The 25,619-nt window shown below is 51.3% G+C and overlaps 2 protein-coding genes across 2 annotated transcripts in view; both read left to right on the forward strand.

The window, feature by feature from the left end:
* The window catches only part of SOS2 (SOS Ras/Rho guanine nucleotide exchange factor 2), a 52,396-nt gene extending 43,677 nt beyond the window's left edge, over positions 1-8,719 (forward strand). The window contains exons 18-23 of the mRNA XM_084287553.1: positions 500-672; positions 2,553-2,669; positions 4,139-4,400; positions 5,320-5,361; positions 6,511-6,620; positions 6,953-8,719. Coding sequence (XP_084143679.1) covers positions 500-672; positions 2,553-2,669; positions 4,139-4,400; positions 5,320-5,361; positions 6,511-6,620; positions 6,953-7,462 — 1,214 coding nt within the window. The 3' untranslated portion in view covers positions 7,463-8,719. The remainder of the gene's footprint in view (positions 1-499; positions 673-2,552; positions 2,670-4,138; positions 4,401-5,319; positions 5,362-6,510; positions 6,621-6,952) is intronic.
* A 3,929-nt stretch (positions 8,720-12,648) lies between these two features.
* On the forward strand, positions 12,649-16,809 carry VCPKMT (valosin containing protein lysine methyltransferase; the record flags this gene model as incomplete). The annotated part of the gene is made up of 6 exons (XM_084288022.1): positions 12,649-12,869; positions 13,033-13,143; positions 13,313-13,385; positions 14,330-14,449; positions 15,699-15,803; positions 16,412-16,809. 6 exons carry the CDS (start codon positions 12,649-12,651, stop codon positions 16,445-16,447), a joined length of 666 nt encoding a protein of 221 aa, XP_084144148.1. The 3' UTR covers positions 16,448-16,809.
* Positions 16,810-25,619: the final 8,810 nt, after the last annotated feature.

Raw genomic sequence — 25,619 nt, forward strand, 5'->3', positions numbered from 1 at the left:
GTGTGTGTTGTCTTTCTTAAATTAGGTTTGATGCAGATGTGTTAATCTTGCTTATAGTAACAGGTGGTGTTTTGCTCTAAAAAATATTTATTTGTTACTTTGACTTCCTAGGTTTGTAATGATTTCAGACTTAGTGTATTCTGTATAAAAGTTATTTTTCTAATTTAGTAATGCAGATTACTGGTATTATTGGTATGAATATTACCCCGCTTCATTTTACTCTGCTTCTGCATTGGTGAGCTGATTGTGGCAATGACCTGAAGATGTTTTTCTAAATTCAGGATCTCAGGTTAGGGAGTTGAAACATCTTATTTCAATAATACATTGTTCCTTTGTAAAATGCAAACTTAATTCATTTTTACCAGTTAGTAAACTGTTGGAGTGTTAAAGGGAATGGTCTGCCTATACTTGGACTTTTTTTTATCATTCATTCATTATAAAGAATGAAATTAGATCTTAGAATAAAAATGAACTTTCAAATCCATTTCTTTTCTATCAGGAATATACCTAACAAATATTTTGAAGACAGAAGAAGGGAATCCTGACTTCCTTAAAAGACAAGGGAAAGAATTAATTAATTTCAGCAAAAGGAGAAAAGTGGCTGAAATCACAGGAGAAATCCAGCAGTATCAAAATCAGCCTTACTGCTTACGGATAGAGCCAGAAATTCGGGTAATCAAAAACTAAATATCTCCTTTGGGGGTAAGAGAAGGAAAAGAATGCACACAACCAAAAATGGTCAGTCGTTCTGCCAGCACAGACCTAATCTTGTGTGATCAGTGACCATCAGAAGAGGGAGGAAATGGTGGCTGATCTGTGGCAGCAGACAACAAAAATGTTGCAGCAAAGGGCCAGCCAGAGCCAGGTATCTGCTTTCTTGGGTTCCGTGTTCTGGGTCTTGCTCATCCTCTTGCTGGTCTGCAGCCTGGTATTGGTGAGGTTTCCTAGCAGCAGAACAGTGCGTGAGACGCACTGACTGAGCAGCAGAACTTGGGAAGAAAAGTCAGTTTCTTCTGGCCTAAAGCGCTGGGTATAGCTCCCACTATTCCAGGTTGCCCAGGGCCTCATCCAGCCTGGCCGTGGACACCTCCATGGGGCATCCACAGCTTCTCTGGACAGCCTGTTCCAGTGCCTCACAGCCCTCCATAGAGGTGCTCCAGCCCTCTGAGCATCTTCATGGCCCTCCTCTGGACCCTCTCCAACATCCCCACATAATTCTTGCGCTGGGTGCCCAGACCTGGATGCAGGATTCCAGGTGGGGCCTCACAAGGGCAGGGCAGAGGGGCACAATCCCTTCCCTGCCCTGCAGCCCACCCCTCTGGTGATGCAGCCCAGGACTCAGTTCCCTTCTGGGCTGCAAGCAGGCAGTGACCCTACTGACCCAGCCTCCTGACACCGCTGCGTTACATAAATGGGGCGTGTGGAGGTGTCAGCCAGCACGAGCTTGAGAAATGAGAAAGCCTCAAGAGGTTACTTAGATAAGAAAAACACCCAGTGCATCCCAGATCATTTAAAGTAAATTAAAAGAAAACGATGGAACCTGAGCCAGGTAAAGGCAAGTGTTTGTGTAGAGGGGTAATAACGATTGAAAAGAATAGTTTGAAGTACCCAGACATCTTCCTGAGTGCACAGCTAATTGTAACCTTTCCAGAAAACAGCTCTGTGCATAGCTCTCTCAGCTTGTGAACAGCAGCAGTCAGGAAGCAACAAAGAACTTGGTTACATAAAGAATGAAATGGGCAATAATGCTGTTGTTTAAAATGTTATTTGCATTGTGTGTTTAATTGCTGTGGACATTTCTGGGAAGGGTTTTGAAGATTTACAGTATTCTCAAGCCAAGAAGTGAAATAAACTCAAGGGATGGCAGGGTTTGCGCTTTAAAAGTAAAAAGAGCAAGTAGAAAATGTTGTAATTCATCACCCAGAGGCTCCAGCTGCACCAGGGAGCTTCGCTCTGTGCCATGCCCTTGGTGCCAGTCCTGCCTTACCATGCCTTACCTCCTGTCCTCGTGCCATATCGCCAGATTCTGTCCCTGCCTCTGACCTTCCTGCTTTTGTCCCCTGTCCCTTCCTGTCCTTTGTAGTTAACTGATGACATCCAAAATTCCCCTAAAAATGGCACTGGCATAATAACACTTGCTTTCACTACCTCATGATCTGATTCGGCTCCTTCCCAGATCTGTGCTGTTACCTGAAGGGAAGTGTCCAGGGCACGGTTGTATGGCCTGGAACACTGCCAGGCTGTAAATGATCAAGTAGTTAAAAGAAATGCTGGCAAAGTTTACAGAAAACTTCATTTTAAACGTCTGGGTATTTGAAATAAGGTCGTTTATTTCAGGAAACTTACCAGGATCTTTGATTATTTCTTGCATAGTATTTTTTATTTATTTATTTTTATCAGGGAGCACTCTACCATCTCTTTTTCCTGTCAAAAAGTTACAGAATAGTGAAGAGCTAGATTTTTCATTCAAATTCTTGCTCTATGCATGTGGTTTTTTATTGTTGCTGTTTGGTTGTCTGGTTTTTAATGTTATTGATGCTTGTTTCATTTAGAAGTTCTTTGAAAATCTCAATCCTATGGGGAAGATACCAGAAAAGGAGTTTACAGATTACCTGTTCAACAAGTCATTAGAAATTGAACCTCGAAACTGCAAGCAGCCACCTAGATTTGTAAGTCTTGGCCTGTAAACTACATAGATGAAATCCACTAGCTGCCAGGAAAAAGAATACTTTGTTAACTCAGTAAGCCATGTACATTTTCTCTGGAATTCTGTCTCATGAGATTAATTTCCAGCAAAATGTGACTTAAAAATATTTTTATTTCAGGGGTTTGTTGTTACTGAAACATACTGCCTTTAGCTTATTTTGGAATGAATTCTTCTTTTCCCCCAAACCTAAAATATTACAGTTTACATTTGGGTTTCTTACTTTATAGTCATTTGGTAGAATATGCAATAACATTTCATAGCATCAAAAGTTGTTATAAAATATTAATATTAAGAAACTGTTTTTATACATGTTATATTTTCTTTAATAAACTTAATTTCTATTATTTATTTGTCTAAGTATTTTGTATTACTGCAAAAAATTGAAGTGCAGCACAGAATTGACAAGGTACAACCTTCTTGCAGAGTAAAATATGATTTGAAGGTGTAGCTGTGTTTAAAAAAAAAAAAGTTGCTGGGGCCTAGAGTTCTTTTTTTAAGCAGAGAAATACAGCTCACAAGAACACTCGATTTCTACATGTTGTAATTGTGCATTTGAGTAGCTGGAAATTTATCGAATTTTTAAGAGCCATCAATCATTTTAGCAATCTCCTTTTAGAGGAATGACTAAGATGATATTGCAACTATGGCAAGAAACTGGCAGAAATTACTGGTGCAAAAATGCTGTTTACAGTAATTTCTCTCTTCTTTTTTTCTTCCTTTTCTAAAAATAGAAACCCATACTGCTCTCTCTGTTATCTGGGCATGAATTCTTTATAGCTTGTGTCTTCCAAAGCAGACAGACATTCTTATGGGAATTTCAGGAAGGTCCAGTTCTGGGTGCTGTAATGTGGTGGAGTCACGCACACCACCACAGGATGGGAACGGAGCTCGTCTTCAAAGCATCGGCTTTGATCTGTGCTGTGTTACACCTGAGTCTGATGAGGCTTGTTTCAGGCACACCACTAATGCGTGTGTAAGAATTTCAGACTGATTCACCCAGCGTGCATACACGGCATGCGCCTGAGCTTGTCCGTAGTCCTGGACACATGCAGGGGCCTGGAGACTTTCACATCTTACGTTGCTGTTATGTGAAGCTCTTCTGCAAGCCTATGGAGGCACTCAAAATAACTCCCTGCCAAGATTGTGACTTGCTCTTCCTTCTATTTTGTCATGACTGACGTGCATCTGAAATTTGACTATTCGTTCTTCATAGCTGTGAGAATATTTAATAAGCTGGAAAAAAAGATTTTTAAGCTGCATCCCTAACTTTTCAGTAAGCTCCTGTAGTACAGATAACAACCTCAAGTCAGTTGCAAAGAGGCTGTAACACTTTCATATGTATTTGACAAGTACCTTTTAAAATTGCTCGTAGAGACTTGGTGATTTTGCTATCTGCAGTGTTAGCAGTACTAACCAGCTTTATTTCTTCAGCCTAGAAAAACAACGTACCCCCTAAAATCTCCTGGGATAAGGCCCAACACCGGCAGACACGGCTCCACCTCTGGCACCTTGAGAAGTCATCCATTACCACTTGAAAAGGAACCGAGTAAGATAAGTTTCAGTAGAATTACTGAGGCAGAGCATGAATCAACAGTATCGGCACCAACTTCTCCAAACACGCCGTCTACTCCGCCAGTCTCTGCTTCTTCAGAGTTCAGCGTATTTTCAGACGTTGATCTCAACAGTTCTTATGGTAAATATGTTTTAATAATTGTTGCTGCTGTCCCTCGGGATTCCAAACTGTGTTGGTCTGTGTGCCAGCCTTTAAAAAAAAAATCATTGCAAAATTTAGTTGTGAACGATGAAGTTCTTGAATCAGCGCTGTATGTACTGCAGTTTGGAACTGCCTGCCCTAAGTAGTTAAATAACAAGGGATATTTCCAGTCTTTTGGCCTACTAAAGCTGAGGCAATCTGTTCTGGGAGATGTCCCTGTGAGGCTTTACAGGGACTGCGCCTGCTTTACCACGTATGGCACCTATGTAAAGAGACAGTGCTGAGAGCCTGGAGTCCACGCCAGTGCATTTCAGGAGCATTCCTGTGGGCTGAACACACTCTAGTGATTCTGGTTTCGTTTCCTTTGAAGAGAATCCAGTCTGTATATTTGGAGATGTGAACCAAAGCGCCAGAAAGTGGGGGGTGGTCAGGGCGCTCGCTGCAAAATGCAGTCTTGATTAAAAAATGATCCTCTTAGCATAGATGCACTAATATGCTGCCAAGCTTTGCTTGTAGCTGTGAGCAGCTCCGTGGTCTTAGGAGCAGCCTTTGAGAGGCCTTGCCTCCTCTCAAAGGGAGCTGCAGACTGGGCAGGCAGGTTAATCCTCATGGGGGGTAAGTGACAAGATCTATATGGCAAATGCTGAGGGCGTGTGGGCTGTAGGGGAAATGAGTGACAACGTGGTGGTGTCCAACAGACTGTAATAATGAAGTTTTAATTCCCAGCATAACTTAAAATCTTTTGTTCAAGAATATTTTTCAAAGGAAAGCTTAATTTGTGTTAGCAGTAGATAAACGTAGAAAATCTGGTCGCCTTTGAGGTCATTCACGAGCATGCTTTGTGCTGTAGTGGAGATGTTCTGTCTGGAAAATCTTTAATCCGTTTTTCATTTCACAGGTAACAATAGCATCTTCGCTCCCGTCACTTTGCCACAGTCGAGTGAGTACTGTAACTCTATTAAACGTTTCCTTTAACTTTGCCTTTCCTGGCTTCAGGAGAGCTGAATAGTAATTAAATGGTCTCTGAAATCTGGAATAAAATATGGACCGTGTTCGTTAAATAGAGTTCTGAGGGAAGTTTTTTACAGGCTTTAGATCAACCATCCAGTAAAGCAGTCTAAAAAATCTAAGAACTGTCTGATCTTTTTTTTTCCCAGGCCTCTAGTGTGATGTTGCTTCTCTTTTGAATGTCCTTGATGATTGTTTTGTTTGACTAATGATACAAACGAAGCAACCTGATAATTTAGCATTACCACTCAGTGAAAATAATTGTTCTATTGCTGGGGAATTAAGAGGTGCTTTTTGTACCACAGCTGTGAGGGAAATCCTGTATTCATCTGCCTTTTGAGCTTCTCTTTTTTCACTCCCCTATTACGCAGACATATATAATCCATAATATGAACATTTCAAACTGGAGAGCGCAGTTGCCTAATGCACTGGTATAGAGTGCTGTGCACATTGAAGCAAAAAAGCAAAGGTGTGACAAAAGTCACATACAGGTTTTGGGTTGTGCTGTTTCTTCGAGGATTTTTTCCTCGGTAAAACAGAAGAATTTGGAACGTAATAAAACGCTGTGGGAGTTATCACCGTCTCTTCAGTGCAGCGTATAATTCTTCTGCTTTAGAAACGCTACAAAGCTATTAACACAGCCTCGAAACTTCCAAATTTGAGCATGTACCCATAGGGCTGAGAGAACAAACTTTCCACTCAAAAGTGTAACTGAGCCGTGTGGCCAGACTGCAGGTGCTGTGGTAAACAGGCAAATTCTGCAATACAGAGAGGATTGCAGTGCAAGTTGTTGAAGTACCCGCTAGGAGTTGACTTCATTTTATTTATTTTTGGGTCCTTTAGCATTGACTGCTAACTGCTGACGTGTATCTTTGATTTTGGAAATGGGAGACCACTTTGTAAAGAGTATATCTGATGAAAGCAATGAATGAGAGTTTCATACAGCTGCAATGTAGTGGTTCATGTTGCTGTTGAACACAAAGATCTGCTTGTTGGAATTTCATCTAGTTTGGTGTAATATTCTTGAACACGTTCCTCAGATATTACACAAGCAGTAAAATACCGGCTCTTCTCTCTCCAGAGACTTTCTTCAGCTCGTGGGGTAGCTTTCCTAAACTAAGTGACGAACCTCAAAACCCTCCCCCGCTTCCTCCTCGCAAAAAGATGGATCAGGATGCTTCTAACGCTAAGGTATATTTTCCCTGTATTGAACAGCTTTGATAATAAATCACTGAACGTCTAGCCAGGTTGGATTTCGTTAGTCTTTTGGAGATTTGGCACATTTCAGATGCAGTGCTCCAGTTACTCCTTTTGAAGTTTCAGGTTCCCAGTGTCTGAATCCTGCTTAGCTGCTTTGGGAACATACCGGTCATAATCAGATCAGAGATAGGGCTATGCCAGTATCACATTTGTGACAGCACCAGTAACAAACTTGAAGAAAATTCAGCAGCTCTCAGGAGATAATGCTCTTCTCATAACAATCTCCGTTTCTTACGGTGCCTTTTTCTCTTGTAACGTCGTAGGGAAGTTTAAAATCGGATGACGATCCCCCCGCGATCCCACCCCGGCAGCCGCCACCTCCAAAGATACAGCCTCGTGTTCCTGCTTACGCTGGCTCCTTCGAGCAGCCTCTGCACAGCCCTCCTCCGCCGCCCCCTCGGGACCCCCTTCCTGAGACTCCGCCGCCAGTACCGCACCGGCCTCCCGAACACTTTATCAACTGCCCCCTCAACCTGCAGCCGCCGCCGGTGGGACGCTTGCACAGAGATCCCGAGTGGTTCAGGGAGGCTGGCACGGGCCCCAGCTCTCCTGGCACTCCTCCCAGCACTCCCTCTCCACGGGTCCTGCGCCGCTGCTGCGTGACCAGCGCCAGTCACAACAACCTGGTCCACCTGCCCGCGCCCCCCGTCCCGCCCAGGCAGAATTCGAGCCCTCAGTTACCCAAACTGCCACCAAAGACTTACAAAAGGGAGCTCTCCCACCCGCCTTTGCACAGACTGTCTTTGCTAGAAAATGCAGAAACTCCTCAATGACCTTAGCCATAGTAGTCATTGACACTGGAATAGTATTTGTAAAGTTCCTTTTTTTTTTTATTTATTCGAAGAAGGCAGTGTATTTTAGTACTTTTCACAAATTATGCTCTTAAAGTGCTGCTGATCAAACAAAAAAAATAGCTTAAATTGGAAAAATAAGACGACACACACTCTAGCCTGCGTCTGTTCGACAGCATTACCCTCAGGTGATCAGCAGCATTGCCTTGTTTCACGTCCTTAGTGCCGACAGTTATGCCAGTATACAAAATATATCTTTTTGCACTGTAAACTACACTAATTGAGTTTAAACTGACATCATTTAATTGCACTGAGCCAAAAAAGGTGCGTCTGTGGATTTTTTTTTTTTTTTTCCAATTTGAGCACTAGTGGCCTTTTTTCAAAAGAACAATGGGATGATTACCCAACGGCAGGATATACAGCGTTTCCTGATTTTAAACCTCTGGCCACTTGCCTTCTAACTCTGTGTGGGCTTGGAGGTTCGTGAGTGACAGCTACTGTTCCCAAATATTTTAATGCCATGTCTTAATTGCCATTGATTTGCTGCTGAATACAAAAAAAAATAGATTGAAATCTAAAAGAAGATACCAAAATACTCAGTTGGTCGTGATTATTTTGAGGAAGTATGAACAAGGACTGCCTGTCTCAGATACTGGAAAGGATCCCTAGTACTTAGCATGCATCTTGTTCAGATGTGCCTTTTTGTTTTGGTAGGTGAAGATGTCTTAAGCTAAAGAGTTGTCTACTGTTCTGGAGAACAAAGCTATATGCCATGTATGTACAATTGTTTATATTGTATATTTACAGATAATGCTAATAACCTGTATAAATTTAAGTGACGTGAGGCCTATAATACAGTCTGCTACTCTCGCAATCCTACACGGTCAGAAGTGTTTCCTCTGGCTTAGGAACAGTCTTGCCTTCCAAACCTAATACCTTCCTTTAGATCTCACTTAACTTAATCGTGAATCCATTTTGGAAATCGGTAGCATTTAAACCAGCAAACACTTTAAAGCTTTATTAAACTTTTTAAACTGATAAGTGAATGGAACTTTTATTTGCCAGTTGAACTACTTGTTTGAACTGGTGTGAGAGTGAGTCTGTTTTACTGGTAGTACTGTAGCAGCATTTATAAAGTGGTCAGAAGCCACATTTTATTTACTGGTCTGTGGCCTTTTACTGTGCTTTGTATCAGAGTTCTTAACAAGATTAATAAATCACCCCAGTCTTAATTTTCAAGAGCTTGAGCAGTGCGTGTTCCTTGTAAGGACAAGGTTTGGAACTGGATTTAGTAAGTCTGCAATACAAAATGCCCCAATTTTCCACGTTGCTATTCTCAGCTTTTGTTGTCATTTCTTCTGCAATTGGGTCCACACCGTGCTGCAAGCAAAGTTTCAAGGAAGCTGAGCGTGACACATGACAGCTCCCTGGGAGCGTGTCCTTTCCCTCCACCTGCTAACCCACCAGCTAGATGCCTCAGCCCCTCTAGCTGGAGAAGTGGTTTCCCTTTTTTCCAGTTCCTGTCTGGAGGCTGAGCGCTGCGGTGGGATTTAAAGCAGCTCAGGCTTCCAAGTCACACTGTGGCTTTTCATCAGCCTGCTTATGTTGCTGCCACCGTGTCAGGCACTTCCTCAGGAAGAGGAGAGACAATACGGCTGGGAAGGAGTGCTAATTCTCTTCTCCTGGGAAGATGCATCTTGGTGTCTGTCTCTTGGACATTCTTCTCCTGCCTGTCCCCTTCATGCTCCTTTCCTGAGAACATACAAATGTCAGCTTTTTGTACCTTCCTATACAAGTGCTTAGACCAGAAGCATGTTCCATATCCCATATTACAATGCAGCATAGCTTTATTTTGGTCCCGATTCAGCAAAGTCCTCACCAGATCGCTTTAAGCTGAGCATCTGCTGATTAGTAACGGCCCTCCATGTATGTCAAAGTACTTCCCTCCATCAAGACCCTGAATAGATCAGTGTGAAGAGACCTCCAAAGACCATCTAGTGCAACTGCCTGGCCATTTGAGGGCTAACCAAAAGTTAGAGCATGTCATTGAGGGCATTATCCAAATGCCTCATGAATACTGACAGCCATGGGGCATCAGCTGCCTTGCTAGGAAGCCTGTGCCAGTGCCTGACCACTCTCAAGGTAATTTTTTTTTTCCTGACCTCCAGTCTGAACCTTCCCTGGTGCAGCTCAGTGCCTGCCTCAGTGCTTCCCATTCTCAGGGAGCTGTAAAGAGCAAGGAGGTCTCCTCGTGGCCTCCAGACTGGACAACCTAAGTGTGCTCACCTCTCCTCACAGGCCATGCCTTCCAGATCCTTTGTGAGGCTCCAGCTTGTGATGGAGTTCAAGCAGAGTGTGAACTTGTGGCAGAAGCAGTGTGTGTTTAGTAGAGCTCCCCTTGGGATGACACAGGGGCACACCACTCACAGCAGCCTTTTTTAGGTGATGACTTGCATTTTATGTTTCCAGCCTACAAAACACATAGGGAGGGACCCGTGAAAGGCTTCATTTTTTAATTCTTAAACCTAATTGTGAAAGAGTGGCTTGGGGTGGAAGTTCTACATTCAGACGGGAGCCTATGAGTTTATGTTGTGGTTTTGACAGCGGCAGGTCCCACTAAGCAAGCGCCCAACATCCTCCTCCTCCTGGTGCCTCTTCAACCGTATTTTGTTGTGCTCTGAACTGGATGTGGAAAAAGATCCCCTTGCTTTTCACAAGGTGGGCTTGGTGTGTCACTGCCCCTCTCATGAAGACAAGGCTGAGAGCTGGGACCTCACAGCAGCCTGCCAGTGCCTAAAGGGGCTGCAGGACAGCTGGGGAGGGACTCTGTCACAAGGTGGGGTGATAGGACAAGGGGGAATGGCTTTAAACCAAAAGAGGGTGGGTTTAGAACAGACATTAGGAAGAAATTCTTCCCTCAGAGGGCGGCGAGGCCCTGGCCCAGGCTGCCCCGAGGAGCTGTGGCTGCCCCATCCCTGGCAGTGCCCAAGGCCAGGCTGGATGGGGCTGGGGGCAGCCTGGGCTGGGGGCAGGGGGCCCTGCCCATGGCAGGGGCTGGGATTAGATGGGCTGTGAGGTCTCTTCCAGCCCAAACCATCCTGTGGTTCTGTGAAGTGAATCAGCACTGGTGGAGGGCCAGTAAAGCTCTAGCCAGAGGAGAGGAGAGCAGGAACCTCTTAAATTAGATCTCCCGATAGAGGTAATAATGAGGAAACATGTTGCCCAAGGTATTTGGGCAGTGCTAGAAGAACACGCTGCCTGTGCTAGAAAGCAGCAGGAAAACATTGTTCCCGGTTGCATTTCCCATGCGTGAAATATTACCCGTACCTTCACAGAGCCAGTTCTGAAGTTGACTCGAAGTATATAAATCACAGCATGATTCAGAAAAGAGGCCTTGCGTATGGATAACTTACCGCACAATTAAACCGTCTTCCAAGCATAACAGGAGCTGGAAAATGCAAAAACAAAGAACTGTTCCAAAGCAGGGCAGCAAGAGCAATGCCAGCAGCTTTAAAAGTACAGTGGGTACAGAAACGCGCATTCCCAAAGTAACCGTTCTGCTGTGGAAGTGGTCAGAGGCAGGCAGGTTCCCAGCAGTGTGGTTCGCTGGAATGCCAAGATAGCAGTAAATTAACATTTCAGCTACTTCGTAATTAGAGGGGTGGATAAAAAGAGCAAAAAAAAAAAAAATGCTAGAGGAAAAATGTGAAATTGCTGGGTTTGAAGTTGGCTGGTGTGGGAAAAGGCAGTTCCCTCAGAAAAGTGCAGATAAACAGATGGAACGTGAAATCGCTTAATAGCAAACGAAACATGTTGCTAGTTTCTTTCAGTGATCCTATTTTGAGTTACTGGGTTTTAGCAGTTCCTCCTGCTCTGGAGCCAGGATAATTTCTTCAGGCACTATGACTTGGCTACAGCAGATCCAGAACAAAGACAGGAAAAAAAAGAAACCGTCTTTAACCATCTTTTATTCGTTCTTTTGTGTTTTTTGTTTTTTTCTCTCCAGATTTCAAATTTTTCCAGTTTTCAAAACTACACCACAGGTCTGAATGGCCCATTCAGGATTCCTACTAAATGCAGGAACTCCTCCTGAGGGAAGGGAGTGAGCATCAGTAAGAAATGCTAAGAAAGAGAGTAATTAAAGTTTCCAAACATCGAAGGAAAATAACAACAAAAAGCCTTTGCATTTAACGATGTTGACTCACAGTCCACTCATATTCAGCTGCTTTTTTAAAACCTTGGAAGTTTAAATATTGGATGAGGACCTCGAACACCTGGGACTTGCAGCAATGCTGTGGCATTAGGTGGGACTGCGTGCCCACAGCGCTTACAGGCTACAGCCTCTGGTTGCATGGAGCAACTTGTGGAATGGGTTTTGCTTATAAACAAGCTGGGAAGATGCTGGAAACTGATCATATGCTCGCCGTGTTTACACAAACACACATGGAAAGTGAACATCTCCAGGTGACATTGAGCACCTGCAGCTCTCCCAGACACCTGCACAGTGCTGGTTTCCAGCCCTGTGGTTTTTTGGAAGAGCAGTTAGTGTAGGATGAAGAGAATGGTGATAGAAACCCATTTTTCCTCCACAGCTGACTTTCCTCTGGCTGGTGTTCAACATCAGCCCAGCAGAACGGGAGGGCTGGGCGAGGAAGGTGGGATGAGGGCCAGGGATGGGGATGGGGGAACTTTCTCCATGGGGTCTTCACATGGAGGTTTTTCACCTCTTAACTAAACTCTGGCTTTTGTGGAAAGCATGTACAAGGTTTTAATGACCAGACAAGCAGGGACTGCTGTTTTCTTCCCTACAGCAACCATGCCTGTTAGCGTGGCGGCTTTACATTTACCCCTGTGCTGCCAGTGAACAGTAAACTCAGGTGAAAAGGGATTTTTTCTGTCAAGCAAGGGCAGCTCAGAATACACTTTCCTGTAGCAGCCAACGTACAGGTGAGTTTAAAAAACACCTTATGGAGCACTTCTAACGAAACAGCTCCCGGTGGGACCCCCGCTACTTCAGCGGAGAACCCGATAGAGGCTGAGCAGGGGGAGCACCGCTCCCTGAGGCTCCGGCCCCTGCCGCCATTTCCTTCAGCCCGCCGCGGCCGCCATGGCGGCGGGGCGGCGCCCCTGAGGCGGGGAGGGGCCGCGCCGCCTCAGAGCCCGCGGCCATGGCGGCGGCGGGCGGCTTCGTGAGGGAGCTGGAGCGGCGGGGCGGCCCGGCGCTGCGGCTGGAGCAGCGGGCGGCGGGCGGCGTGGGCTGTGTGGTGTGGGACGCGGCGCTGGTGCTCGCCAAGTTCCTGGAGACCGGCGCCTGTCCCCTCGCCCGCCGAGCCGTCCTCGAGCTGGGCGCCGGCACCGGCGCCGTGGGGATCATGGCGGCCACGCTGGGGTGGGTGAGCGGAGCCTTCCCCTCCTCCTCCTCCTTCGGTGCATGGAGATGTGCGAAAGCCGGGTTTAAATCCTCTCCCCCTCATAAAAAAGAAAGAAAAAAAAAAAAAGGGGGTTGTGCATGTGGGGAGGTGCGGCCGTGAGGTGACCCGTGTGTGTTGTAGGGCGAACGTGACGGTCACCGACCTGGAGGAGCTGCAGGAGCTGTTGCTGGTTAATATAGAGAACAACAAACACCTCGTCACGGGGTCAGTCCGAGCCAAGGTACTGAAATGGTTTGTATGAGCCTTGAATGTTCCCGTTCTGCTTCCCGATGTTACCAAATGTGAAAACGCTGCTTCAGAATGGAAGCACAAATCGCTAACTCTGTGCGCGCTCATGTATATAGCGCAGCGTGCTGTGTGACGGAAGGCAGCGCTCACCTTTTTCTGCTTCTTTTTTTAGGGGTGAAGATGTCACGGAGTTTCAGCCGCCCCCTGATTACATACTCATGGCTGATTGCATTTACTACGAGGAGGTAAACGAGGCCTTCGCGAAACCCGCGTAGAAAGCTTGCCTGGGAGGAGTTGGGGGTTGGCGTGAGAAGTGTTCAAATAAATCCTGTGCTTGTGTCTTGGTCCCTGTGTCTTAGAGGGCTGTGTAAAACGAGGCTGAAAAGGGTATTTTTAACAGATTTAGGGCCGTCTGAGATTCAGCCAGAGACTTTAAAAAAAATAATAATAATAAATCTTAGTAGTTATTCTTCCCTCTCCTTTTTCTTTAACATTTCAAGTGAAGTGTGAATGAAAACGTTTCGACTGATAGCCGTGAGCTGTCTTGTGCATTGGCGAATGGCATCTAACTAATAGTGCCATCCCTGCACTGCTCGTGCCCCTGTTACTTCCCTTAGGAAGGGAGAATTCGTGCTTCAGCCAAGCGGCTGTTGCAGCCTTCCCCCAGCTCTCACCCTGTAGCGCTGTGGGTTGTGCACAGAGCAGAGAGCTAACAGCAGTCATCAGAAAAGGGAAATGACCTGAGGAACCCCGTGGCCCAGCGCTGTTTCAGTTACCAGCCCCTTGCACTGGCTCCCTGGTCATGCTTCCATATGTAGGGTTCTGGATCCGAGCCATATTCCAAGAACCCTTAAGAACACACACTTCTGAAGTGTGTCAAGAAATAGTCATTCTTGCGTGCCTCAAGGAAGTGCCCACTTCAGCGCTGTGGGATGTTCTTGGCTTTGATGCTAGTTCAGTTTCCCTGGTCAGTCTGTGAAAGTCATCTTCTGTGCAATCTCACTTTCTCTTCTGCTTTCCAGCTTGGCCCCATGTTCTTTTTGTCCTAGATAATGTACTAAAAATAACTCCCTGAAAAGCAAAACTGGAAAGTTTTCTCTTGGGTGAAGACTTTCTCTAGTTAGAGGGTATCGTACCAGTAAAATGAACTTGAAATCTAAGTGGGAAATTCTTAACCTCTTTTGGGCAGTCGTTAGAACCGTTACTGAAGACGCTGAAAGACCTGACTGGCCCTGATACGTGTGTCTTGTGCTGTTACGAACAGAGGACTATGGGGAAGAATCCTGAAATAGAGAGAAGGTACTTTGAGGTAAGTGTTTTTCACATGGGCTTTTTGACCACGAGGAAAATAAGCAGCCAGACCTGCGTGGGGTTTTAAAATCCTCTCTGTCCTGTGATGCTGTCCAGATTTGCAAAAGGGACCCTACACATCCAGCAATATCTGTCTATATCAGGATAGGTAGGGTAATTTATATAGGAGCAAGAGAATTCACAATTAGTTGTTGTCTTCTTTCTGCAGCGATTGTCTTGATGTTAGCAGAAGTCATTGGGAGGATTAAAAAATAATCTGGCGAAAATCTCTTTTTTCTTTTAACATGTTCAATTGAAAGCATAGGGAAAACATGGGTAGAGTTCGCCAGAGTAGCTCAGGAAATCAGCTCCTTGCTAAGTGGTACAGCTGCTTTTGCAAACATTTCTGCCCCCCACCGAGAGAGCATTAATAGGTGAGGTGAGTAAAAATAGATCAGCTGTATCTCCTGAGCAGGTCGAGACACAAAACACTGGTTACGGCTGTGGGGGTGACGGTCAGTGCAGGATTGGACTCTGTACCTGTGAAGCCTGCTGAAAAGCAGCCCTTGTACAGGAGAGCTGCTTTGTATGAAATAATAGCGCTACAAAAAAAAAAGGAAGGGCAAGAATTCCAAGGTGATTTGTACGTGTTAATAAAAGTGCCTCTTTGGTAATTAGCCTTGCCTCGAACTCTTGCAGGGACCTGACTGTGAGGAGGGTTGCTATAATTGAGATGGGTTCTGATGAGGTACTGCTCCCACAGTAAATACAATAGGTGTAGGTGTTCCTGGATGGGTTCTGCTTTCCTGTAATTTATTTCCTTCCTTAGCTTGTCAGGGTTCAGCCAAGTTAATCTTCCAAGCGCGTTGCAGGGTTGATGTGTTTTTGTTTTCTTTTCTCTCCAGCTGTGAAGGTTGGCAGACAGAGGCAGGTGCTGTGGTTTGGCGTAGCACTTTGGGGATGGGAGGAAGCAAAACCTTCTGTCAAAAGCTTTAGGGTTTTTATTTTGTACGTCGCAAGATGTCTGTAGCTTTGAATGGGCACGGGGTTAGCTAAAATGAGGGCAAATGTGCTGCACTGGGGGGAAAATGGCTCGCCTGCTTGTAAAGGCCTTCAGTGGAATGGTCTGAGCATGGAGGCTCCAGCCCCGTAAGGATTCCCACCTTCGTGGGGCGTATTGTGGGACCTTTTAAATCGAGTTTGTCTTCAGGCGTGCTTAGTTCGAAAGGGCGGCGTCATTTGAGTTATTTTGTGTCCTCTCATAACAGCTGCTTCAGGCGGACTTTGAGCTGGAAAAAATTCCCCTGGATAAGCACGACGAGGAGTATCGCAGCGCAGACATCCACATCGTGAATATCCACAGGAAGCAAGCGGTAGGTTCATTTGGCCGGCGCGGTGCGCGTTGCCAGGAGTTAACAGAGCTGCTGTTTGCTTGGCACCGGTGGAGCGTGCCGCAGCTGAAGCTGTAAACTGGCTGTGAAATACCGTGAGGGACCCCGTGGAACTACAAACCAGAACTGTGCTGGTACAAAGGAGCTCTTTTGTTGCGGAGCTCTGCCAGGTGCCAACCTTTGACTTCAGCCGGGCTGCCTTCGAGCCGTGCGCTGACTTTCTCTTCTGTTTCCGCGCTGTGTAGCACGGTAGAACCTCAAAGCTGGAGTTTTGAAGCACCAAAGTAGTAAAAAACCAACGTGCCCACTGCTGCTTTCAGTACTGTGTGCTCTGCTCTACCTCCCTCCTCCCAAAACCAGCCTGTAGAGGTGGTACTTAGCTCCCTGTCAGTGTTAGAGCATTTTTTAGTTAACACTGAGCAGACAGGCATGAAGAAAGTGCTCTGCGTAAGGTGCTGGCGTTACACGTGGGTCCAGTACTTAAACAGAAGTGTTCCAGTGAAAAGTCTGTACTTTTGGGTTTTTTTTCAGATGTCTTCCTAGATTTTTCTGTTGTGAGATCTTTGACCACGTTATCTGTCCTCTGGCAGCTGGCTGGAGCTCTGGAGACGACGGAGAGAGCATGAAACGGCACCGCAGCGGGACTGCCTGCAGCGTGGTTGGTGACTCACCCACGGAACGCTGCTGGACTTGGCACGAGGCGCAGGGAGGAGCGGGCTCCTTCCCCCAGATGCCCTGATAGCACCGTTCTGAGCGCACACCGATCTCCTGCTGCCTGCAGGAGAAGAGGAAGGCCAAAACGGAACCAGAGCTTAATCCAGAGCAGCGCTGGTTGCGTGGTCGGGTTACCGCCCGGCCGAGCACTCCCAAAGCACACCCAAGGGCGCTGCGCGGAAGTCTCCGTGCCATAAAGCAGCACCTCCCACCCCCTCTGAGGAGAAACCCCTGTGAGGGGGCTCAAACAGGCCCAGAGAGCCGCTCAATAAAACTTTTCATTTTATTTATTTGGCGTTTGGTGGTTTCTGTGTCTGTTTCTGCGTTGCAGAGGTCCTGGGAATTGCACTGCAGGAGCAGGGCAGCGTGGCGGTGGGTACGGCACTGAGAGGATGTGCAGATGGGCCTGAACCTGGGCAAAATTGTTCTTTCTTTTAACCCCATTTGAATTCTCTTATTAAAAGGGTGCACAGCGTTAAGTTGGCCCACCTTTAAACTCTTCTGGTGAGCAGGCTCCTTGCTGCAGGTGGTGTTCCTTACCCAGCTGCCCCTTGCTACTGCGCACTTGGAAATTAAATTTCAGGGGAAAACCGCTTCGAAATCTAATTTCAGGGGAAATTGTGCTGCTTCTCCATACGGGGAGGCATCCCAGGCTGGCTGTGCCATCCCCCAGCACGCCGTGAAATCAGGTCTGCTGCAGCAGCGATGCTGCCCGGCGCGGCTTATAACAGCCTGTTCCCTCAGCCCCTTGCTGCACGCTACGTGCAGCACACGCAGTTCCTCCTCCAGAACCGGCAGCGGAGGCGCTGAGTCAGCAGCTCGTGCGCAGGGAGCCCTGTTGGGAGGCACCTGGGTGCTGTCTGCAGCCCTCCTCCTGCCCCCGGCCCCGCTTTATATCTGCTGAGAGCGCTCCCAGGGAGCCCCGCACTGCGCTGCCCTGGCTTGCAGAGCCCGGCGCGGGCGATGAGCGAGCGAGTGCGCGGCGAAGCGAGGCTGTAATTTGTCCTAACCGCACGCGTTATTTGCTAACTCTCTCTGCAAAAAGCTTCTTAATTAAAAGGTGGCCTGCAGGAAGAGATTTACTGGCGTTGTTCGTGCCAGCCTGATGGGGCTGGTGGAAAACCTCACCCGAGAAGAAGCCGGGGGTACCAGCGGGGCCGCGGGAGGTGCTCCCCGCTGGGGGTGCAGGGGTGCAGCAGCATCTCCCAGGGGGCCGGTGCTGGCGGAGCAGCTGGGTTTTATCTGCGGGGTTGTGTTCTCAGCACTTCCTTTCATCTCTTTCTGAAGAAAAAAGGAAGTCGTGCTTCTCTCCTCCTCGCCTGCGCCTCCGGGCCCTCAGCTTGGGGTGTGCAAAACTCGACAGTGCCTGAGCTGGGGCTGGTGTGGGGTGAGGGGGACCCTGGGGGGCACACGGGTTCTCCTCACACCCCCTACAACCCTCTTGTCTTGGTCGTACCCGCTGTGAGGGGATGTGAAACCCAAAAACTCTGCCCCTGCTGCTGCCGCCCCGGCTCTGTGTGGAGGAAATGGCTGCTGAGCAGGGGGAGGCCGAGAGCGCGGTGGTCACCTCTGCGCCTCTTGTTCTGCACGGCCCTGAGGTGAAACGGCTGCTTTTGGGGAATAAAAGGGGGATTTTGGAAAGGGGGTCAGCATCCTCTTCCTGGCTGCCTCCCAGTAAGGAAGGGGGCCTGCAGGGGAGCTGGGGAGGGAGCAACATGGACATGGCAAGGCCGCGTGGCCGTGCCCCTGCCCCATTCTCTCTGTGTTGTGGCACCAAAATTGGGTTTCCACCCTAGCAGGAGAGCAGCAGACGCTGCACGCTGTGCTTCCTGTGCTGCACGGGGCCACCGAGCCGTTTGCAGGAGCTATTTAAGTCGCTCACTCGGAGATCAAAAAGTCACATCCGCGGGTCCTGTTCCCACCCGCACTCGCTTTCTGTGCCCCAGGAGCCCCCAGCCCCGACCCGAGCCCCGCGGCCAGCTCCTGCCCTGATCCTACAGGAGGCCCCTGTTGGCCTCCAGGCCTCGTCCTCCTCCCCTCCATCGTCCCATCGAAGGGGAAGGACCGAGCTGGTGGGCACAGAAAGCGGCAGCTGCAATCCTGGAAGCTGTATCCGAGGCCTCTGGGGACATTTCTGGAGGCTGCCCCTTCGGGGTGAGGGCTGAGCCCACCCCAGGGCTCGCTGTGGGATGTTTCGCCCCTGTCCTGAGGCTGCGTGGCCTCCTGCAGGACACCAAATCGCTCCTGTCATTAGCGTGTTGATTATTTCTGCCCTCTGGAGCTGCCACGTGGGATGCGGGGGCACCTGAGGGCTCCTCGGAGGTGGTGTCGATGCAGGGTTCCTGCTTCGGCTTGATTATTTTTCATTATTTTTTATTCCTCTTTCACTTTTGGGCCTGGTTTGTACGCTTTTTTTTTTTTTTTTTATTTTTTTTTTTTAAAGGCTATATAAGGGAGGAAGCCACCATGGGAGGAAGGGAGGTGGGGACACGGGGAAGCAGCCGGGCTGGAGGTGGCTCTCTCTGCGTGGGGTCCCAGCCCTGGTGCTGTGCCTGGTCCTGGTGGGCTGGGGCACGCAGCACACCTGATCCCACCCCTGCCCCTCTTTTCTCCCCGTACCCAGCCACAGGGGAGGTTTTGCTCATGGTGCTGGAAGGATCGGAGCCTCAGGGCCCCATCCTGCTGTGTCCCCAACCCGCTGCTGGCGGCGTCCCCGTCCCTGCTGAGCCCACACTTCCCATTGTGCCCCGAGCCCTGACTCATCGCTCTCGCTGCCGGCTGGGCCGAGCTCATCTGCTGCAAACCCTGAGCACAAACCCTGGTGCGGGGCCAGCCGGGGCTCCCCAGCTCGTGGGCACTTTCTGTTCCCTTCCTGTGGCTCCAGGGATCGGCCGCCTCACCCTTCGCTCCCGTCAGCTCCCACTGCACTTCGGCTGAGCCCTGGCCTGCGGCTGGACGGTGCCTCATGTGCCAGGGGATGCTCTCCTGAAAAATAGCCCAGCACGCCGCCTGTGGCTTGGCCTCTGCTCCCCAAATCAGGCTGAGGAGCAGGGTACGAGCTCGGCTGGGAGAAGCAGCGCGTCCCCAAACACCCGGGGCACCCCTTGTCCCCTTCGCGGCGCCCCAAACCCCTCCCCGCGGTGCCATCCCCGGCGGGGAGCTGGGCTTGGCTGTCCCCAGCTGCCGCTTCCCCTCGCGGTGTGCGGGTGCTAAATCCGGCACGGCCGTTTTGGGGAAGTGCCTCGCTTCTGGGGAGGGGGGGGGGGGAGCATCTTCTCCTGGAGGGCGCAGCAGTTTTGGGGAGGGCACCTCACTTTCTTGGGGACGCATCATTTTTGGGGAGAGCGCATCGCTTTCCTCTTGCAGATTGCATCATTTTGGGGGGCAGCGCGCCGTGTTCGGGGGATTTTGGGGGTTCAGGGGTTGCTTTTCTCCCTCTGCTCGCAGCCCTTGCCATCATGTACAGGCCCAGGGTCCCTCTGAGGGCTGCAGCACCCTTGGGGGCGCGGGGCCCCGCTGCGCTGAGTCACCCCGGCAGCGCGGGCGCTTCCTGCCACAGGAGCCTCTCCGGGCGCCTTCCGGCTGCAGGCAAGAAAAACCACGGTGGCAGCAGCTTCCCAACGGGTTTTGGGTTTTCCCTCCTTGATTTTGCCAGGACTTTTGGGGTCGGTGCATGCTGCCGGCACCCGCAGCCATCCATACGCCCCCCGGCGCGGTTTCGCACCTCCTGCCCCGTTCCCTCTGATTGCTGATTGAGTTCAGGCACCGAATTTCCCTTCGGGTTGGAGGCAAGGAGTTAAGCAGCTCGGCGCTCCTGTGGATTTGGGCCAGATATTTAAAGATCTCGGCGAGGCGAGGGGAGGTGTGATGTTCCCAAACACCTCGAGGCTCCTGCTCCAAGCGCCGTCCCCGCTCCCAGCCGCGGGCAGCGGGGGGGGAGGCAGAGAGCGAGCGCCTTGCCCGCAGCTTCGGCGGTGTCAGTGGGATCAGTTGGGACTGGGGGAGCCCTGGAAAAATGCTGGCTGTGCAAAATGCCCCGGCAGGGAAAAACTCAAATCTGGAAGGTGTGGGAAGTGGCGTGGGAAGGGATGGGGACGGAGAGGAGCCGTGCGGGCAGGGTCATGCGAGAGCAGCCACGGGGTGAAGGGGACAGGCTGCAGCAGGGTGACATGGGGTAATTTGTCAGACCCGTCCTTAACAGCGTCCCTGGAGAGGGGTTTAAATAGCGACGAGGTGCCTGGCAGGGAGGGTTATCCGGGCTAGCGGGACATGCTCGCTGTGCCGGCTGCAGCCTTGTCACCGGTGCCACCGGGCTCCTCGCCCTTCCCACCACATCCCCGCGGCGCAGCCCCTGCAGGCGCTCTCCTGGAGCCCCCCAGCATGGGAGCGAGCTGAAAAAATAAGGCAGGAGGGGCTGGGTATTACCGAGAGCCGAGATAAATGGCAGAGCTCGGCCAGTCCCCGCCAGCAGACATCTCTCCCCGATTAACCGGGGTCTGTGGGGCAGGGGGAGTTTTTGGAGACGTCCTGCAGCGGGGCCGGGCAGCCGCAGGCTCCCTGGGGGAAGGAGAAGGGACACCCACAGACAACTCCCACAAATTCCCCCTTCCAGCCGCTGCTCCCTGCACCCTGGGCTCATTGCCAGCCCCGTGCCGCCCGCACCCTGCCTCGCCCCTTGGTCCACTTGGCGAGGTCGGAGGCTAAACTTCAGCTCCTGACCCCATCGGGTGGCCCCGAGCCTGGACCGACCTTCGCCCCCTGCGCTCCCACCTCCTCTTCTCCTTTTTCTGCTCCATTTAACCCCCAGTTTTGCTCAGCCCATCCCACCCTTCCTGCGTCCCCCCCCTTTCTCCATACACCCCCATCCTTTCCACCCCTTTTCCTTCTTCCCTCCCCCAAATCTCTGATTTTGTGCCCCAAACTCGCGGCTCCCCCTCGCCCGTCTGCAGGCACCAGCACCGCCGCGGCTCCCTCGGCTTCGCCCCGCTCCCAGCGGGGTCTGTCGAGGCCGTGTCATCGCCGCGGTGCCTTCATCCAGAGCTGCTGCTGTTTAACAGGATTTTTATTTATTTTTTTGGAGAATCGGGTCATGGGAAAAGCCGGCAGCGGCCTCGGGAGCAGAGCGAAGAGGATGCCCTGCCTGCCTCCGCTGCCGGTGGTCTGCAGCCCTGCGGGGACGGGGTCTTGAGGCCCTAAATCAGAGCGAGGAGGATTTGATGGGCACTATTTTAGAAGTGCCAGGGCCTCCGAGCCTCGTGCCGTGCTCTACCAAAAAACGGAGAGGAGTGGGGACCGTCTGATAGAGCATCACCCCAACGGGGCCACGGCCAAGGCTCCCACATCCCCTCCCCACATCAGAGGTCGGCACCAAACGGCAGGGATTGCTCCTCTGCGGGGTCCTTGTGGGGTCCCACCTGCCCCGGGATCTCTGCACCCCTGGGGTTCCCCAGGCAGCCACCGGGACATCGCTGCCCCTCCGCTGGGTTCCCCACCCGGCAGCCCCGGGATCGGTGCGTGGGTAATTAATTGGCTTTGGCTGCAGATTAGGGTGCCGGGGAGGAATTATTGGTGGGGGCGGGCGGGAGCTGCCCGTGGGGCTCTCTATCTTGTTGCTGGGAGCTAATTTCAGTTTTTCAGGCCCCGAAAATTAAAAATTAATAATTATCCATGCCGATTTGGCTCAGCGCGGTGGCGACGGGGGGAGATCCTAGGGGATCCCGTGGTGGCAAAGGGGCTTCTGGCAGGCAAAGCAGCAGCGTCTGTGCAAAACCCCAAAGGGGCCGGGGGCCCGGGGGGGACGGGAGCTGCTTGGGACGGGCGGGCAAGTTGGAGCAGCCCGGGAACAGGTAATTCCTGCCGCACCCGGCCGCGGGGATTACGGGCGTAGCCGCTGGGGCGTGCAGGATGGGTGCAGCCCCAATTCAGCTGCAGAGAAAGGAGGACAAGGCACCCAGAGGGGAGCGGGGTGTCCTTTGGGGTGCTTTGCCCCATGGGCATGCGGGGTTTGTGCCCCCCATCCCCAAAACGCCTCGGGAATAATCAGCCCTCAAGCGCAAAATCCCCGCGGGGTTTTGCTCCCAGCGGGTCCCCAACCGCCTGCGCCACCTCCACTTGTTCCCGGTGCCACCAAATCCCCTTTTTGGGGCAGGTTTGCAGCAGGGGAAGGGCTGTGGCACGGCGATGCCCGCCGGGAAACCTCGCTGGGAGCGTGCTCCCCGCCTCGCCGGGCTGATTCACCCGCGGCACCCCCGGGTTTCGGTGCCTGGGAACGCCGTGCCAGCCCCGCGGCCCTGCTGCCGAGGTGGGCAGCACACATCCCGCTCCACTTAATGGGTTCCCTTTCTGCTAATTGGGAGGGGAAGCCAGGAATGGCCTTAATTGGAGGGCGAGGCGGCCGTGCAGAAGGGGCCGGCTGCTTTAGCAGCTCCCCAGCTCTCGCCCTCGCCGCGGCGCCCCCGGGGCCGTGCCACGGTGCCTCTCCCAGCCCCACAGCTCCCAGGGCCTGGGCCGTGGTTGGGAGCAGGAGCTGCTGGATTCGTCTCATTTTTAGCCAAATTGCTCGGCGGGTTTCCTCGTGGGAAGGGGTTGAGCCAAGCACCGGTGCGGGGACAGCTCCATCCTGCACCACGAGGGAGAAACCTGGGGGAAAAAATCAGCCCGGGGTGGTGCCGTGCCCCCCGCAGCCGGGAGGAGATGAGAACCCCGCTTTCGGGCCCTAAGCATCAAAAACATTCATTAAAGAATCAAAGAATCCCCCTTAAGAAGCAAACATCCCCAACACGAACCCGGTTTCAGGCAGCACAGCACGTGCCGGTGCTTTTAGGCCATTTTCTTGTTCCCAATCTCCTGGGGGGGTGTCCATGGGGAGTTTCATCTCTTGATTTGGGGGAAAAGCCAAAATTTCCCAGGGAATTTTGACACCAAGCTGAGACCGGGGCTCAGTGGCATGGCTGAGGCTGCTGCCAGCCTGGGAACCACGATTTTTTTGGGGTGAAAACCCCCAGAAGCCATCAGTGGTACCTGGGGGCAGGAGGGGGCTGCGCAGCCCCCGCACCCCACAGCTGACCCCAGACTTTTTCCCCTTTTTCCATCTTCCCTGCTCAAAACCTCCCGGGAGGCCCGGCCGGGCCGTCTGGTCACACGGGGTGGGGGGAAAAAAAAAAAAAAAAAAAAAAAACAAGCCGTGTGACTATGAAAATCATATTGAAAGGAGCTGAGCCTTAATTAGGTCACATCCTTCACCAGCAACCCGTGAGCTGCCTGTGCAAAGCGCCGGCCTAGGGCAGGCCGGGGCTGCCTGAACCCCCCCCCCCCTCACGACGGCTGCACCTCGGGAGCCACTTTTTTCACAGAATCACAGAATCACATTTTTTTTGGCTAAAAACATCCCCAAAAACCCACCCCGGTGGTGCCGGGGCCGTGGCCGAGCCGCTCAGCGCAGGCCTCGGCCTAGCTCGCTTTCGTTTTGCCCTGAGGGAGAGGAAAACTCCCGATGTACGGCCCCGAGCTTCTGGCTGGAAAATGTGACGGGGCTTGATGAGAAAAGCACGGCCGAGCGATTTCCCTTCCAGGAGAGGCAGCTGAGGGAAAAAATCAGCCACATTTGGGTGTCCCCGAGGCCAGCCCCGCGTGCGGGTGTGCCCTGGATGCGACGAGGGGCACGGGTTGGGTGCTGCTGTCCCCGTCCTGCCCCTGCCACGCTGTCCCCGGGGGGATAAAAGCCGAAATGCCCAAGGATGTGCAGCCTGCAGTGATCCCTAGGACCATGCATCCATCGCTGTCCCCTCCGGAGCTTTCCCAACCTAGGACCATGCATCCATCGCTGTCCCCTCCGGAGCTTTCCCAAGGAGGAAAAGTGGCGCTGGGGTGCGGGCCGTGGGTCAATATTGGCTTTCTGGTTAACGAGTAACGGGGCCGAGCGAGCACGGCCGCGGGTGTAAAGGCTCTGCTTTGGCAGAGCCGAGATTTGAACCCAGCCGGCGCCGTGCCAGGGCTGGCACGAGAGGCATGGGGCAAAGGGGAGGGATTTTTCTGGGGGAAAACACCTATTTTTGTGCATTGTGCTGTCCTGGAGGCTGTACCCACGGCACGTTTTGGGCTCCGGTGGCTGGAGGCAGTAACTGGATGTGCAGGACACGAGGGATGGGGGTCACCCAGCCAGATTTATCTCGGGTTTAGCTCCACATTTAAAGGCTTTGAGCCTTTAAATGGCAGCGATGCCAGCCCTGGATTTCCTCGCATGCTCCATGGCTGGCATTAATTGCTGTGTTAATGATCGCCATCGCCCTCCCTCAGTCTCGTGCAGGGCTCCCCGAACGCCACGCTCGCCAGCGACACTGGCTCGGGTTTGGTTTTTTTTTTCAGCCCTGCTTATTTATTAGCCAGCGTTGCCTTCCCAGCCGCCCGGATTGAACGTTTCTGTTCCAGTTGGCAAAGGTTTTATGGAGCGTGGCGAGCAGGAAGCGCCGCCACGCACCGGCAGCAGGGGCAGGGGCTGAGGTCGGGCGCTCGGCTCCTCTTCGGGATGGCGAAAACTCCTCGCCCACGAGCGAGCGCGGCCGCTGCCACCTCCCAAAAAAAAAAACAAAAACAAAAGGAGACGATGAAGCAGCAGCTTGGGCATCGCCTTTTCCTCTGCACGGCTCCGAAAGCCTCAGTGCTGGCATTTAACTGACTCCAGACACACGCTGTACGTGCACACGCATTCTTTGGCCATGCGCTCAGACCGGAAAAGATTGAATTCAGCCCAGGAGCCGGAGTGGGGAGAGAGTCCACGGAGAAGCTCTGCGTTAATCAGCCTCCAGAAAAGCTGCAGTCGACTTTTTTTTTATTATTTTTTTATTTTTTTGGAGAAGTGGTGCTAAAAGAGGAACCGCCGAGGGACGCGTGGTTGGAAAGGCCTAGCTGGAGAAGGGGGCGGGGGGGGGAGCAAGAGGGTTTTGTGCACACCAGCCCCGTGGCGTTGGGCTCCGAGTGTCCCCGTGCCAAAAGGCAGGACCTGAGGCTGCTCAGGACCCGGGTGTTTGGCACTGGGGGCACTGGGATGGGATGGGTGTGCTCAGCCCCTCCATCGTGCTGGGTTTC

Source organism: Netta rufina, assembly GCF_964035555.1.
Source record: "Netta rufina genome assembly, chromosome: 5".
Classification (NCBI taxonomy): Eukaryota; Metazoa; Chordata; class Aves; order Anseriformes; family Anatidae; genus Netta; species Netta rufina.